General features: G+C 46.4%; 1 protein-coding gene across 1 annotated transcript in view; it reads left to right on the top strand.

Annotated features, from left to right (window-relative positions):
- The window catches only part of LIMD1 (LIM domains containing 1), a 95,217-nt gene that overhangs the window by 29,332 nt on the left and 48,062 nt on the right, over positions 1-17,823 (top strand). The window contains exon 2 of the mRNA XM_030936081.1: positions 11,782-11,883. Within this exon, the coding sequence (XP_030791941.1) occupies positions 11,782-11,883 (102 nt within the window). The remainder of the gene's footprint in view (positions 1-11,781; positions 11,884-17,823) is intronic.

Below are 17,823 nucleotides of genomic sequence, written 5' to 3' on the forward strand. Positions count from 1 at the left end.
TGGCACAGTACGAAGTCAAGATGTGAGACGGGGGTGGGAGCAGGGCCACATTCGTTGGCTAGCCTGGTGAAGCCTTTTTATTTAAAACCTTTCCATCATAACAGGAGATGCTGATTTGGTCATCACCCTGGTTGGCTGTGTCCTCAGCCTGGCTGTGGGCAGGAAGGAGGCAGGAATTCTCTTCTAGCCAACTGTCTTGCTAAGGATGCTCTGATATCTTCCTTTTTTTTTTTTTTTTTTTTTTTTTAGTAAATCCTATCTTTGCTGGGGGAGTAGAGTAGGTGTCCCCCAAAGTTCAAATTGCTTTTTGGCTTTGGGTGTGCAGAAGATGATTTAATACCGATTCAGGGTAGCTTATTTCACATGGAACACTGCCCAGGCAGGTTTGTATCTGTAGTTCATCAGTTTTGCTGTGTGTTAATGGTTTTCAAATAATCTTCCTGGAACCACTGCCGGGGGCCAGGACAGCCAAGGAGGCAGAGTGGGCTCTGTCCCACCCTAAACCATAGTGGTTTCTCTTACGTGTGTTGCATATAGTTGAGGTTCCATTGATACTTTTTAAAAGAAAAGTTTCTACCCATTTAAAAGAAAAGTTTCTACCGTTTGAGAACCACTGTTGTGTGCAGAGAAAGTTAGGTCAGCCTGGTTTATATAGCTCACCAATGCCCTTAATATGGAGCCTAAACAAACAAGAAATGCTGAGTGCCTCACACCCAGTACATGCCAAATAAGCATGGATCACGGTTGTGTATGTGCCTCTGCCTTTCCTGTCTCTGTGCCTTCACTTCCCTAGAACACCGTCCCGCTGACTCTGGTTTTTGAATGTGTTCAGTGCTTATTTGGCTTCTACTGTGTGTGAGGCACTCAGCATTTCCTGTTTGGGATCCTTCAGGGTTTGAATGTGCCTCCCAAAGTTCAAGTGTTGGAAACTGAATCCCCAAGGCAACAGTGTTGAGAGGTGGGAACTTTAAGAGGTGATTAGGTCATGAAGGCTCTGCACTTGTGAATGGATTAATGATGTTATCTCTGGATCAGGTTCCTGGTAAAAGGATGGATTTATCTCCCTTCCCTGCTCTCTCTTGCACGTGCTTTCACCCTTCCATGATGCAGTAAGAAGGCCCTTGGCAGATACGGGCTCTTCATCCTTGGACTTCCCAGCCTCTAGAACTGTAAGAAATAAATCTGTGCTCTTTGTAAATTACCCAGCCTCAGGTATTCCATTATAGCAGCACAAAACGGATTAAGTCATAGGGATACTAAAATATACAGTCAGAGCCCTGCCCTGCCTTATTTGGCTCAGCAAGCTTATTTGTTTGACCAATATGAGGAGACATATACTGCTAACCCTACCTGTTATAAAACCATAAGCCACAAAAGAGAGGCGGGAGAAATGTTTGAGTAATCCTTGGTGGATCATTGCCTCCTGCTGCACGTCTTTTAAAACAGGAAACTGTCCCTTGTTTTTGCCCTTTCCTGTGAGAATATTATGATTTTTAAAAGAATCTTGTATAGCCATTTTGGAAGACAGTTTGGCAGCTTCTTATAAAACTGAACATATTCTTGTTGTATAATCCAGCAGTCACAGTCCTTGGTATTTACCCAAATGAGTTGAAAACTTATGTCCACACAAAAACCTGCACACGGATGTTTATAGAAGCTTATTCATAATTGACAAAACTTGGCAAGATGTCCTTCAGTAGATGACTGTATCAATAAATGGTTGTATATCCAGACAATGGCATATTATTCAGCACTAAGAAAAAATGAGCTATTGAGCCATGAACAGACATGGAGAAACCGTAAATGCATGTTAGTAAGTGAGAGAAGCCAATCTAAAAGACTGCATAGTGTATGATTCCAAAGATACGACATTCTGGAAAAGGCAAAACTTTGGAGAAAATAAAAGGATCAATGGCTGCCAGGGGTTTTTGGAAGGAAAGGATGAATAAGTGGAGCATAGTGGATTTTTAGGGCAGTGAAATTGGTCTGTTTGCTACTGTAATAGTAGATACATGCCATACACTTGTCCACACCCATAGAATGTACAACACCCAGAGTGAACCCACACATGAACCGTGGACTTTGGGTGATAATGATGTGTCCATGTAGGTTCCTCAGTTGTGACAAGTGTACCACTCTGGTGGGGGCTGTTGATAGGGAGGGGGGCTGTGCATGTGTGGGGAAGGGGATATATGGAAATTCTCTGTACCTTTTGCTCGGTTTTGCTGTGAACCTAAAACTGCTAAAAATATATATATATATATAAATAAAAAGTAAATTCATTGAAAAAATACCAGAAGGAAATAGGCCAAAATAATAAATGTCATTTTTTAAAAATAATAATTCCCACTGAAGTCTATTGGCCTATTGACTATTAATGATCTTCAGAAATCCACCGTGCTCCCCCAGCTCCTTTGGTGTCCCTGAAGCAGAGGCCCTGGGCACACAAACACATTCTTCTGGGGCTGCTCCATGCCCAGGGTTCCAAGGGCCACATTTCTGTGTGCGTAGGGGTGGGCTTGGCCTTCATCTCCTAGCTACAGCCAAGAAGGAGCTATTCTCCCATCACCGAGCTGGATTTGGGGATTCGCTGGTGCCCCCAAACCATGAAGATACTAAGTTTTGGGGATAAGCAGAACCCCTGGACGTTTTCTTCCCCCGTACTCCCTTAGCCCCTCTCATAAGTGCAGTGGGGTGGACTGGAAAGGACACAGATAAGTCAGCCTGACTTTGCACATTAGATTTAATCTTTGAACTTCAGTTTCTTCATGTATAAAGTGATGATGTTTTATAGAATTGTTGTTAAATGAAGGGACACATATAAACTGTCCAGCACTGTGATGTTTAATAAATGCCCATTCTGGGCTGGACGTGGTGGCTCATGCCTGTAATCCCAGCACTTTGGGAGGCCAAGATGGGAGGATCAATTGAAGCCAGGAGTTCAAGACCAACTTGGTCAACATAGCAAGAACCCATCTCTTTTTTATAAAATAAAAAAGGAAAACGCCCATTCTAAAGATGGAGCATGAGGGACTGGATGAACCTCCTGCCTAAAACAAAACAAAACAAAACAAAAAATAGGCCGGGCATGGTAGCTCATGCCTGGAATCCCAGTACTTTGGGTGGCCGAGGTGGGTGGATCACTTGAGGTCAGGAGTTCGATACCAGCCTGACCAACATGGCGAAGCCCCATCTCTACTGAAAATACAAAATTAGCCAGGCGTGGTGTCGCATGCCTGTAGTCCCAGCTACTCAGGAGGCTGAGGCAGGAGAATCACTTGAACCTGGGAGGCAGAGCTTGCAGTGAGCCAAGATGGTGCCACTGCACTCCAGCCTGGGTGACAGAGCGAGACCCTGTCTCAAAAAAAAAAAAAAAAAAAAAGAATATATGAACCAAGGGTTTTCAAGACACTGGACATCAAGAAATCAAGAAAGTGATTCTTGAGAGATAGGAAGCAAATGAGGTGAGCCCGGTGACGGCCCCAGCTTATTGCCTTGAGAGAATTTCCAGGCCTTGGCACAAGGAGGGAGAAGAGAGGCAGAACCTGGTGGACTCCCTGAGTTGAAAAGGAGCTGAGAGTCTACGGGGACCAAGGCAGCTAGTTTGTAGGACTCTAGCAAAACCTTTGTGAAGCAATATCTGATAAAGAACTTGTATCCAGAATATATAAGGAGTTCTCATAACAATAAGAAAAAAAATAGGCAATAGTTTTGGGCACCTCACTAAAGAAGAAAAGGATGACAAATAAGCACATGAAAAGATACTCACACACAACATCAGTTACTAGAGAGGTACAGATTAAAACTACAATGAGATGCTACTGTACAACCTATTGCAACAGAATGGATAACATTTAAAAGACTATTCATGCCAAGTGTTGGCAAGGATGTGGAGAATTTGGAACTCTAATGAACTGCTGGTGGGAATGTAAATGATATAACTTCTTCAGAAAGCAGTTTGTCAATTTCCTAAACAGTTAATCATCCACCTACCATGAGACCCAGCCATTTCACTCCTAGGCCTTTACTCAAGAGAAATGCAAATGTATGTCCATTACAAATGCTTGTACACAAATGTTGATGGCATCTTTATTTGTAATAGCCTCAAACTGGAAACAACTCATGTGCATCAACAAGCAAATGGATAAACAAACTAATACATCCATGTGGTGGAATACCACGTGGCAATAAAGAGGAATGAGCTCCTGCTACATGTAACAACATGCGTGAATCTCAATTTATATTGAGTGAAGGAAACCAGATAAAGTACATAAACCAGATAAAGTACATACTCCAGATTCCATTTATATAAACTAGAAAATACAAGCTAATCTGTGATGACAGAAAGCAGATCAGTGGTTGCCTGGGGAGAGGAAGAGGAAGAGGAGAGGGATTGCAAAAGGCACAAGGACATGGGGAATCTCTGGGGCAGTGGATTTGATAATTGTCTTGATTGTGGTAATGATTTTACAGGTGTATAGATACCTGGGGCTAGGCACGGTGACTCACGCCTGTAATCCCAGCACTTTCTGGGGCTGAGGCGGGCAGATCATGAAGTCAGGAGTTCAAGACTAGCCTGACCAACATGGTGAAACCCTGTCTCTACGAAAAATACAAAAATTAGCAGGAGGCTGAAGCAGGAGAATCGCTTGAACCTGGGAGGCAGAGGTTACAGTGAGCTGAGATCACACCACTGCACTCCAGCCTGGGTGACAAAGCAAGACTCCATCAAAAAAAAAAAAAAAAGGAAATGTCACAACATACTGATATGAAAGCAGGGAAGGGAAGTGCTGGGTAGAGGAGGGCATGGTCCCTGGCTAGGGCTCTACCACCAGGGACCTAGGTGAGGACAGGCACTTCTGCCTTCACACCCAAATATTGCATTTTCCAAGACCACCCCAGCCTTCCTTGCTCCTATCCTGGGCCTATAAAAACCTGAGACCCTAGCAAGACAGAAGCTGCTGGACAGTGAGAGGAACACATCAGCAGAAGATACAAGCGACTGGATGGCGAGAGGACGCCGGGAGCACACTGACAGACAGTACCACACCAGCAGGCCATCAACTGGCAGAACGAGGCAGAGTTTGGCTGGGGCAATCGGAAGAGAGCCTGTATGCTCCCCTAGAGGTTTGAGCAGTGGGACACTGAAGAAGCGAGCCACACTCCCATTGCACACCCTGTGAGGAGGCAAGGGAACTTTTCCCATTTTGGTACCAAATTGCAGCCTTTAAATAGGTACAGCTTTGTATATGCTACTTACATCTCATTAAAACTGTTTTATAAGAAGATCGCTTGGGCTACAATTTGGAGAATGGGCTAAAGGGGCAGTAAGTCTAATGGCAGGGGAAAATGCCCATCCCTTCCTCTCTGCTCCTAAAAGTGTATTCCTTACTCCTCTCACTTCCCTTCTGATTTTTGAGCTTGGTTGTTATAGTAACATGTGATGATATTTTTTCTTTCCTCTGTTGGGCATTTCTTTAAAATCCTGTGGCATGGGGGGCCCTGGCAAAGCCAAGGGAGGCTAAGAGCCTACTCTTTTTCTTCTTGTTGAGCCTGAGCCTCTCCTCAGCCCGGACCACTTAGTGAACGCACAGATGAGATTGGACAGCTCACCACCAGCGGTGGCAGGGTCTGGTTTCTACAAGGGCAGGGCCATAGTGCAGTCACCCTGCTCCCCACCCCGTAGCCAGCGTCTGGAGAGGGGCTGGCTCCAAATGAGTGAGAGGGAAGTGTTTGTGGGGGCAACGAACGGTTTCCTGAAGGGCAATCAGAAGGCACGTACCTGCGGGGGAAAGAGGAGCTGCGGGTCCCCCCTCCAGGGAGAGGCCTTGTGATTGAGGTCCCAGGCAGAAAGATGGTCGTGTGTGTGAGGGACAAGGTAGAATGGGAGGTGGGCCAGGGTGGGTAGTAGGAGATTGGGGGCAGGGCTGGTCTGGGGTCTGAATCCCTGAGCAGGTGGTGTGTTGCGGGGTGAAGAAGGAGCTCCCCTCATTATGGGAGTCGGGGGGCATGTGTGGCAGGAATAGCCACAGCTGCCAACCAGATAGTCATAATGAAACCTTTGAGTTGGAACTGGGACTCAGATTCCCTCTCTCAAACCTGCCCACTGTGCAGCCTTCAGCAAGTGACAGGACCTTTCTGGAACTTGGGTTTTAGACAGGAGATGGCAGCAGTCCCTTCACTGGTTGAAATCCCCAAGTCCGGCTAGGTGCGGTGGCTCACGCCTGTAATCCCAGCACTTTGGGAGGCTGAGGCGGGCGGATCACCTGAGGTCAGGAGTTCCAGACCAGCCTGGCCAACATGGAGAAACCCCGTCTCTACTAAAAATACAAAAATTAGTCAGGCATGGTGGTGCACACCTGTAATCCCAGCTACTCAGGAGGCTGAGGCAGGAGAATAGCTTAAAACCAGGAGGCCGATGTTGCAGGGAGCTGAGATCGCATGCTGCGCTTCAGCCTGGGTGACAGAGCTAGGCTGTCTCAAAAAAAATAATAATAATAATAAAAAATCCAAAGAATAAAATATCTATAAGTTCATACTGATGTACTGCACTCCAGCCTGGTGACAGAGTGAGACTCCGTCTCAACAACAACAAAAAAAACTAAGTCTAGGGTCTGGCCTGTAGTAGACACATGATTTCCTAGAATGTAAAATTCAGTTTATTGTTTTCCCTACTTTTTGTGTCTAGGAACTACTTTTAGATCCATTTAGCCACAAGGATGAAATCTTTTCCTACCTACTTGGCTTCTTGTGGAGTCTTCCTCACTCTGCGACCCATGATTTCGAACACAGGTGGCTTCCTTCCTCATTTTGTATCTGTGCTATGTGGTCACGGGGGAGAGAAAGGATGTCAGCAGCCCGAAGGACTCAGCTGCAGGAACAGAAAGTGAGGGACAGCTGAAGGCAGAGGGTCACAGGCCTCAGAGAGAGGAAACCAGAAGAGAGTGTAGCTGAGCAGGGTGCGGAGAGAGGGGAGGAAGCCCTGCCGTTGAGAGATAAAGTGGCAGGAAGTCCAGGGAGGCCCTGGCTGTTGTCAGAGCATCCATGTGAAGACGCTGACCGTCCTGCCAGCATCTTATGAACGGGGGTAGGAGAGGGTGCTGGATTTCATTCCCCAAACCCTAATAAGATGCATTCGCTTCTGCAGTCTGGGCCAGCAGCATTGCACTGACACATGCAATTCATTTCACCTTTTCTTTTTGGTGAGCTGTCTTGCAGGACGGTCCTCTTCATGTGCTCATAATGTGGGTGGTGGAAAGCGTGGGCATGCCATGCTAAGCTGCTGAGTCCCTGTGCCCCTCTGCTCTTTGTAGCCACCGTTTTACAGGGGGTTAAACAAAGAGGCCACAGCATTTGGGAGTGGTTTTACACCATGTTTGTGAGCAGAATTGTATTCACGAGTGCACTGCTTTAACATTACATGTAGCCTGCTTCGAGTTGATGCCTGACATCGAGTTGTAGCCTGCTTTGGTTGATGCCTGACAAACTAGCTTTTCTTGCTCATTGTAAAGGCTTAGGGTCAATTCCACCAGGGGACTTACGATGGGTAATCTGGAAGTGAATCTCGGCACTACTAAACAACTCATACTTAGACATTTTGCCATGGCCTGATATTCAGCATTTTTCAGAAAGATTTCTCCCCCATCATCACATTTGAATTATGTCATAGCCAGTTCCCAATAGATATCCATAGAATCCATTTCTCTGTGTTAAGGTCTGCTGAGGGGATACTAAGTGCCCTTTGTCTGTGGCTGGGGGTGTTCAGAGATGAATAAGACCCTGGGCCTTGGTATGAAGTGCTTGTGGGGGAATAGACACGTGTGCCCAAGATACAAGAAAGTGGGTGCCAGGTAAGGAGGAAAGAGGAAAGGACTGTGCAGGGAGCTATGTGGAATGTGATTCAACTCACACTTGTTTCCTTGAGCACTTATGGAGGCCACAGTTAAGATGTGGCCCTTACTCTGAAGGCAATTGCAAGTCACTAGGAGAGGCAGGCAAATGCCCAGGTAACTAGCAGCTCACCACAGCATGGTAGGTGCTGTGTCCAGTGGATGCCACCACCATCACTTCCACATTTGCCCCATCCCAAATACTAGAGGCCCCATTTGGCCTGGCCTGGTCCAGTGGCCACTGTCCACGGGCCCCTAGCAGCAGCCATGAACACCACTGCTTTCCAGAGTGACGAGCCTGCTTAAAGGAGCCTTAAAAATGAGTGGTAATGCCTGAACCCTGTTGTGTTTATGCCTTGCTGCCAAGTGGGCCCCACAGCTCCATGTGTACCAGCAAAAGAATGCAGTTTGCCCAGAACTGTATTTTCTACCTTGAGAGGCTAAGGTACCCAAGTTGTATATAAAAATTGTTAGACAGAAAGCAATGCTGATGCCTCTGAATTACTTGATGCTTTCAGTTTCATAGTGATGGAGGCTCCCTGTTGACTTTGCTGCTTGCAAGGTACAGAAATGCCAGCTGTGCAGTCATCTCATCCCCCCGCCACCTCCCCCTCCACAGGCACACACACATACATTTCATAGCCATTAAAGAGAAGATGGAAGGGAGGAGGCATGCAGGAACTTTTTGGGGGTGTTGGAAATATTCTATATCTTGATTTGCGTTTCCTTTACATAGATCATTTGTCAAAACTCATTGAATGGTAGACTTATGCTTTTCATGTCTGTTTGTGAATTTTACCTGGAAAAAATAAGCCTAAGCAAATAAATAATGAACTCTAGTTAATGATGGGGAGGCTGAAGTGTTTGGGGTGAAGTTGCTGCCTGCAACTTTGAAATGCATCAAGAATGGGATGGATTGTTGGATTGATTGAGGAATGGATAGCAAAACATTAATTACAGAATTGGGATGGTGAGTATATGGATATTCTCTGTATAATTCTTTCAACTTTTCTGTATGTTTGAAAATTTTTATACTAAAATATTGAAACAGAAGAAGAACTGCAGATAACCAATACTTGTGCCCTCTTGAGCTTTCTCTAAATGAATTTCTCCAGTGGTCAATTTCTTGTCTGTTTCCTACACACTGCTTCACCCGGCTTCCTGATGTTGGCAGAGCGGCTTTCTCCTTAAACCTGTTGGTGTGGGGGAATTTCATGAAGGATGTGTTAGCTTGGACTTCCTTTGATGGTGATGCAGTTTATCAATTTAAAATGATATGAACTCTGAAACACAGGGCTTTCTACCCTGTGGGCAGAAGGCTGGGGATTTGCAGCCTGAGAATAGCCTGACAGATGAGAGCCAGAGTTAGAAAAGGATGCATGAGCTCCTCCTGACCAAAGGATGCCAGCTGGCTACCTTGCTGGGTGCTAGGGGAGCAATTTATAGTTATAAAATCTGTAAAGTAGATTTTTCAAAAATTTAAACATTATATAGTATACCTGAACATATTCAAACACTTTTTTGAGATGACCTTTTAAAATCTGTAAAGTAATGCCTGCTGTCTTATAAAAAACTACAGGAAATATAAAGAAATAAGGCCAGCTACAGTTTTACAATGTAAAACAACCACTGTTTATATTTTAATATATTCCTCCGTGAATCTTTTTTCATCTTGTGCATTGTTTACATAATTGTGCTGTCTTTCATTTGACTGTAATGGAGGAGTTCTTTGGAAGGGAGACTCCAGAGCCTCCTTGATGTGGACGGGCCCGGAGCCTGGGCTGCTGCTGTAGGGGTTCTGGGCTTGCCTAGCCTGAGAAACCTCCAGCCTATTCACAGAGCCCTTGTGAGATCCTGAGAGGCCCAGAACTTCTTAGACAGCTCTTTTTAAGCTGAAGGCACTTTTCGCAGGAGGCAGTAACATGATTGTCATCCTTATGATTTGCCTGTTAATTGAGCATTTCCCAAGCATGGGGCCCTGCACTAAGTACTTTGCACATATTCTCTCACAGTAACCGTACGAGGGGACCACTGTTGTCCCCATTTTCTAGCCCAATGTCTGAGTTTAATTAGTCTGCCCTCGTCACATAGCTGGTAAATTGTGGAGCTGTTCTAGACCAGGTGTCCCAATAAGCACTTTGTAGTTGAGGCAGATTAACTCTTTAGAACTTTTTGGTTTACAAAGCAACCCTTTTAATTGCTGCTCCTGGGAGCGTGCAGGGCAGATGGAACAAACCTCTATTTCCTAATTTAGAAATGGACACCCAGAGAGCTGATCACCATTAACCCAAACTACAGGAGTCACGGGTAGGTGGGAGGCTCAAGCTCAGAACCTGGCTCTTTAAATTTGTTTTTTCAGGCCAGGCGCGGTAGCTCATGCCTGTCATCCCAGCATTTTGGGAGGCCGAGGCAGGCAGATCACCTGAGGTCAGTAGTTAGAGACGAGCCTGGCCAACATGGTGAAACCCCATCTCTACTGAAAATACAAAAATTGGCCAGACGCGGTGGCTCACACCTGTAGTCCCAGCACTTTGGGAGGCTGAGGTGGGCGGATCACGAGGTCAAGAGATCGAGACCATCCTGGCTAGCACAGTGAAACCCCGTCTCTATTGAAAATACAAAAAGTTAGCCGGGCGTGGTGGCGGGCACCTGTAGTCCCAACTACTCGGGAGGCTGAGGCAGGAGAGTGGCATGAACCCGGGAGGTGGAGCTTGCAGTGAGCCGAGATGGCGCCACTGCACTCCATCCTAGGCAACAGAGCAAATCTCCATCTCAAAAAAAAAAAAAAAAAAAAATACAAAAATTAGCTGGGCTTGGTTGTGCGTGCCTGTAGTCCCAGCTACTTGGAAGGGTGAGGCAGGAGAATCACTTGAACCCGGGAGGTGGAGGTTGCAGTCAGCTGAGATTGTACCACTGCCCTCCAGCCTGGGTGACAGAGTGAGACTCTGTCTCAAAAAAAGTTCCCTTCCCCCTTCCCCCTTCCCCCTCCCCCCTCCCCCTCCCCCTCCCCTCCCCCTCCCCCTCCCTCCCCTCCCCCTCCCCCTCCCCCTCACCCTCCCCTCCCCCTCCCCCCTCCCCTCCCCCTCCCCCTCCCCCCTCCCCTCCCCCTCCCCCTCCCCCTCCCCTCCCCTCCCCTCCCCCTCCCCCCCTCCCCCCTCCCCCTCCCCCCTCCCCCTCCCCCTCCCCCTCCCCCCCCTCCCCCTCCCCCCCCTCCCCCTCCCCCCTCCCCCCTCCCCCTCCCCCCCTCCCCCTCCCCCCTCCCCCTCCCCCTCCCCTCCCCCCTCCCCCCTCCCCCTCATCCCCCTCCCCCAGCCTCCCAAAGTGCTCAGCCTCCCAAAGTGCTGGGACTACAGGTGTGAGCCACCGCGTCTGGCCAATTTTTGTATTTTCAGTAGAGATGGGGTTTCACCATGTTGGCCAGGCTCGTCTCTAACTATGTTAGAGACTATGTTGCCCACCAGTCTGGGCAACATACCGAGAACCCCCGTCTCAAAAGAAGAAGAAGAAGAAAAAAAGAAATTGCCCAGCCTGCATGCTTGGTGTATTATAGTGATGGTGCAATCTTTCTGAACTGTCTTATAAACAGTGGGAACCTTCGAAAGCTTTGGGTCAGGTGAGGGAGAGAGTTGACCAAGCCCAGGTATTCTGAACATTAGCATAACAGTGGAGCAGGAAAAGTGGGACCGAAAGTCCAGCCTGGTAGCTGTTTTCTGCAGTTAAAAGAGTGACAGAGGGAGAGGGAGAGAAAGACACTTCAAATGAGTCATCCACTGGATTTGGTGGTGGGCTGGCCATGGGGAGGGATGGTATTATGCTTTGTTCATTGGCTTTTTTATGACTCAGTTTACACTGGTTCCCTCCTGACTCACTGATGTTTCTCTTGTCCTTGCAGGAGCCTGTGTGAAATGCAGCAAAGGGGTGTTTGGGGCTGGCCAGGCCTGCCAGGCCATGGGGAACCTCTACCACGACACATGCTTCACCTGTGCAGCTTGCAGTAAGTGTGGGTGTGGGTGTCGGGTGTGTGGGGGATGGGTAAGGAACATGGGGACTGAGAAAGGGAGGAGAGAGAAGATCATCTTTCCGGAGACAGTTGGTCCATGGCCCTCCTCGGCCCCACAGAAAAGCCAGACAATGTCTTTTACAGCAGGATTTCTTACCACCAGCAGAGGCCAATCAGGGCACGGTGACTTCACACAATACCAAAGATTGCCTATGATTCTGGTGATAAGTTGAAGGAGTTCAGAGTTATCCCTAATCACATCAGGTTTGAAATACGTAAGAAGAGGTTTCAGAAGATTTGGGAGGAAGTGCTGGGATTCACCATGTCTACCCTGTGTGTCAGTTCTCTCCCCCACTGTGGGGACCAGCCAACCAAAAGTGATGAGTCAGTCAGCTACCCCAGTGTGAGGTGGGGGGGGGGGGTCCTTTATTACTCTGTAACCAACTCCCTCACCTCATCTTTGATTTGGAGGCTGCTATATGAGCATGAGGTGTGTGTGCACGCCACCCGTGTGCTGGTGCCTACCTAGCACACACCTGTGGGCATCTTTATACTCCAGTACGTGCATTATAATTCAGGCAGCCCATCAGGAGTCTGGATTGAATGGATGGCAACAGCTCCCTGTGGAAGATTCTAACACATTGCATGCTTGCCAACCAAGTCTGACCAAGTTATGGATTGTGCTTGTTTTCTGGTCTCTATCAAATATTATTTTTGAGGAGTATTTTTAGAAAATGTCCTGCTTATATTCTCAATCCTATCCTGAGGCTAGCAGCTCTCAACTAAAAGGGAACGTTACAGCAGAGACACAGGGTGTCAGGGACAAAGGGGTCTTTCTTACCATCTGGCCTCGTGGTTTGCAATCCTGCTGCTCATTAGAGTCACCTGTGGAGACTTTAAAACCCAGTGATGCCCTGGCCCCACCCTTGATTAGCAGAATCAGATTAGCGAGATTCCTAGCTAATCCTATCAGATTAGGATTTAGCTCTGATTCTGCTAATCAAGGGTGAGCTGGGGCCAGGGCATCACCCTTGGAATTCCTAGAGTGGGGCAAGTGTGTGGTTTTTTTTTTTTTTTTTTGAGATGGAGTCTCCGTCTGTTGCCAGGCTGGAGTGCAGTGGTGCAATCTCGGCTCACTACAACCTCCGCCTCCTGGGTTCAAGCGATTCTCCTGCTTCAGCCTCCTGAGTAGCTGGGACTACAGGTGTGCGCCACCACGCCCAGCTAATTTTTGTATTTTTAGTAGAGACAGGGTTTCATGTTGGCCAGGATGGTCTTGATCTCTTGACCTTGTGATCTACCCTCCTCAGCCTCCCAAAGTGCTGGGATTACAGGCGTGAGCCACCTCGTCCACCCAAGAGGGGCAAGTGTATTTTTTCACAGTTTCTCGGATTCTTCCAGGGTGTGGTCAGGGCTGACCACCATTAGTTTGGAGCTCCTCATTTTGGATCCTCCTGGAGAAGGGAAGGGGAAGAACTTGTTCACAGCCAGAGATCCTAATTCTCAGTATAAAGTTAACCAGTGCACATGGTTAACCAGTTGCCTCCTAACTTGCTGAGCCTTCATGGTCCAGGCAGATACCTGAGTTCTGAACCTCATGCTTCAGTCCTCACTGCAATTTCCCCGGAACACATGCCTGAGAGTTTATGGTTTACCCATTGTTCAGTGTTCACCTATGTAGGGAAAGACTTTGAGATGAATCAAAAAGCCTAGTGAATGTCTGCAGTGGAAATCTAGGAGTGGTTTGGTTATCGAATTCTCTGGTCTATGGGCCTTTCCTTGTCTGAGCTATGTTGCACTCTGTAAGTTGTAGAATATTAATGGTAACAAACACGATTCTTGTCTATAGCAATGCAGACTGTCCGGTGGAGGTGCAGTTGATGACTGTTACCCTGTGGAGACTGACCAGTTTTGCAATCTATTAAGCAAAATTGATTTCAACATTCCTGATGGTCTATAGTTCTTTGAATTCTCCCAGTTATACCACTAATTGGTTCATTTATTATTGATGACTTAAATAAAGCCTTGAGCACATGTTTGTATTTTATCTGTATGGGAGTTGTGTTTAGGCCCTCTTTTATTTATTTAGTTAGTTAGTTACATTTTAATTTTAGTTTTAGATTCAGGAGGTGCAGGTTTGTTACAAGGGTATATTGTGTGAATCTGAAGTTTGAGCTTCTATTGGTCCTGTCACCCAGACAGTGAACATAGTACCCAGTAGAAAGTTTTTCAGCCCTTTCCCCGCTCCTCTTCTTCCCTCCTTTTGAGTCTCCACTGTCTGTTGTTCCCATCTTTTTGTCTGTGTGTATCCAAAGTTTAGCTCCGACTTCCAAGTGAGAACATGCAATATTTGGTTTTCTGTTTCTTGTGTTTCTATGTTGCTGCAAAGGACATGATGTCATTCTTTTTTATGTCTGTGTAGTATTCCATGGTGTATATGTACCACATTTTCTCTGTTTAGTCCACTGCTGATGGGCACCTAGGTTGATTCCATGTCTTTGCTATTGTGAATAGTGTGGTGATAAACATACGAGTGCAGGTATCTTTGGTAGAAGATTTACTTTTCTTTGCATATATATCCAGTAATGGGATTGCTGGGTCAAATGGTAGCTCTATTTTTAGTTCTTTGAGAAATCTCCAAACTGCTTTCCACAGTGGCTGAACTAATTTACACTCCCACCAACTGTGTATAAGCATTGCCTTTTCTCTATAACCTTGCCAACATCTACTTTTTAACTTTTTAGTAATGGCCATTTTGTGGTTTTGATTTGCATTTCTTTGATCATTGATGATGTGGAGGTTTGTTTTGTTTTGAGATGGAGTCTCGCTCTGTCATCCAGGCTGGAGTGCAATGATGTAATTGTAGTTCACTGCAGCCTTGAACTCCTGAGCTCAAGCAACCCTTCTGCCTTAGCTTCTGAGTAGCTGGGACTGCAGGCATGTGCCACCATGCCCAGTTAATGTTTTAAAATTTTTGTAGAGACAGAAGTCTCGCTGTATTGCCCAGGCTGGTATCAAGCTCCTGACTTCCGGTGATCCTCCCACCTCAGCCTCCCACAGGGCTGGGATTACTGGCATGAGCCACCACACTTGGCCCTTGAGCATTTTTTCTTGTTTCTTGACTGCTTGTATCAGATCTTCCTTTACAGTTTATGTTTGACCTTTGACTCCTGCAACGTTTCTCAATACTTGCTCTATTTTTCAGGAAAAAGAAAATAAATATTAAGGAGAGGCTGTTTTCCACCTCAAGCAATTACCATTTGAATTAGGGAAGCTGTTGGTGAGGGAAAACCAGTTGATGAGCATCTTAGTCTGTTTGGACTGTTATAACAAAGTACCATACACTGGTTGGCTTATAAACAATAGAAATGTATTTCTCACAGTTCTAGACGCTGGAAAGTCCAAGATCAAGGTGCTGGCAGATGAGGTGTCAGTTAAGGGCCTGCTTCCTGGGTACTCATATAGTGGAAGGGAGCTCTCTGGGATCTCCTTTATAAGGGCACTAATCCCATTCCTTGAGGGTTCTACCTCATGAGAATCACCTCCCAAAGGCCCTACCCCCTAATCTCATCACCTTGGAGGTTAGGACTTTTTTTTTTTTTTTTTTTTGAGATGGAGTTTCGCTTTTATTGCCCAGGCTGGAGTGCAATGGTGCGGTCTCGGCTCACCACAACCTCCGCCTCCCGGGTTCAAACGATTCTCCTGCCTCACCTTCCTAAATAGCTGGGATTACAGCCATGCGCCACCATGCCAGGCTAATTTTTGTATATTTAGTAGAGATGGAATTTCTCCACGTTGGTCAGGCTGGTCTCGAAGTCCTGACCTCAGATAATCCACCCGCCTTGGCTTCCCAAAGTGCTGGGATTACAGGCATGAGCCACCGTGCCCGGCCAGAGCTTAGGATTTTAACATAGGAATTTTAGGGGGACGTAGACATTCAACCGGTTACAGATGAGTCTGTGGGTTCCACCCATGGCTGCTTGTGTGACTGTCTATTTCTTAATGGAGTGAGTTTCTCTTTGTTCAAATTGTGACAAGCACAGACACTTAAGGAAGACAGATCTGGGTTGGTTTTTGATTGGTCTAGCATTGACGGCCTTTGTGGTCTTGTCCCTGTTTTATCACTTCCTGCTTCTTATTCCAGTCAAACTGAATTTCTCTTTTTCAATTCCATGCCTCTGATCACATTGTTCTCTAGAATAGCCTCTCCCCATTCACTTAATACGTTTATCTGTCCAGTCTTATGACTCAGCTCAAATGCCTCCTCTTCCAGGAAGCCTTCCCTGTTTCCTTAGCAGGAAGAGACTTCTTCTGAATTTGGTGCACTCTGCTTTCTTGTTTTGTTTTGTTTTGTTTTGTTCTGTTTGTTTGTTTTTAAGACAGATCTCACTCTGTTGCCCAGGCTGGAGTGCAGTGGCGTGATCTCGGCTCACTGCAACCTCTGCCTCCTGGTTCAAGCGATTCTCCTGCCTCTCAGCCTCCTAAGTAGCTGGAGCTACAGACATGCACCACCAGGCCTGGCTAATTTTTGTATTTTTCATAGAGACAGGGTTTCACCTTGTTGACCAGGCTGGTCTTGAACTCCTGACCTCAGGTGATCTGCCTGCCTCGGCCTCCCAAAGTGCTGGAATTACAAGTGCAAGCCACCATGTCCGACCTTTGTTGGTGTTATTACATAAATGATGAACCGCACTCTCTGTGGATCCATTGCCAGCAAACCAGGCCCTAGAACAGAGTTGCTGAAGGAATGAGGATTCGGATTTTGTCAAAATGTGAGTACAGGGGCATTGCTGTTTGCCCTGGGGCTGCACACCCTCCTGCTGTGTGAATGTCCCACTTCCTCTCCAGTTCCAAAGAACAGTTGGAATGTTGGAGACTGGGCATGTGTCTCAGCAGCTTGCCTTTTTTCAGTTACCAGATTGCTGCCCTTTACCTCAGCTTTCAGCAGAAGGAGGCACCTGGGAGCTCATGTGTCTCAGCTCTGCAGGTCCTGAGTGTGTCTCTGTGAGCCTCAGCACCATGGAGACGGCACAGCTGGGGGTCTGGGTGCATCTAGAGCATCCCCTCCTTCTTAGAAGAGAAAATGGGGGCAGACAGGGAAAGAAAATTTCTCAAGGTCAAAAACCTGGCTATGGAGCTGGCATGGAATCCAGGCCTCTTGAATCTGTGCTCACCTGTACTTCCCTGTTTTTCTGGTTCTCCCTCCTCTGATTAATTCCACCTAGTCAAGCAAAAAGAAGTGTATTTTCTTTGTTCTTTATCTTATTTCGTTTATTGATAGAGTCTGGTTAGTGTATATATTTCTGAACATATTTGTATATGTATCTTTTCTATTTTCCCATTTCATTTATGAAAATCTAGTTTAAAACACTATATATAGTATGTAAAGCCAGATTTTATATTTATTTATATATATTTTATTTTATTTATATTTTATATTTTTATATATAACATATGGCATATGGAGATATCTGTTGGTATACACACATACTTCTTGAGGTCCATTGATACTGCATTAAAACATAGTGTTGGGATACTGTTAAGCTCACACACATTTACAGGGCAAGTCCAGGGCCTGACTAGTTTGGTAAAGATACAACAAGTCTCTGTTACTTCAGGCTGTTTATGACTTTTTTTTTTTTTTTTTTTTTTTTTTTGAGACGGAGTCTCGCTCTGTCGCCCAGGCTGGAGTGCAGTGGCTGGATCTCAGCTCACTGCAAACTCCGCCTCCCAGGTTTACGCCATTCTCCTGCCTCAGCCTCCCGAGTAGCTGGGACTACAGGCGCCCGCCACCTCGCCCGGCTAGTTTTTTGTATTTTTTTAGTAGAGACAGGGTTTCACCGGGTTAGCCGGAATGGTCTTGATCTCCTGACCTTGTGATCTGCCTGTCTCGGCCTCCCAAAGTGCTGGGATTACAGGCTTGAGCCACCGCGC

Source organism: Rhinopithecus roxellana, chromosome 1 (assembly GCF_007565055.1).
Source record: "Rhinopithecus roxellana isolate Shanxi Qingling chromosome 1, ASM756505v1, whole genome shotgun sequence".
NCBI classification, from domain to species: Eukaryota; Metazoa; Chordata; class Mammalia; order Primates; family Cercopithecidae; genus Rhinopithecus; species Rhinopithecus roxellana.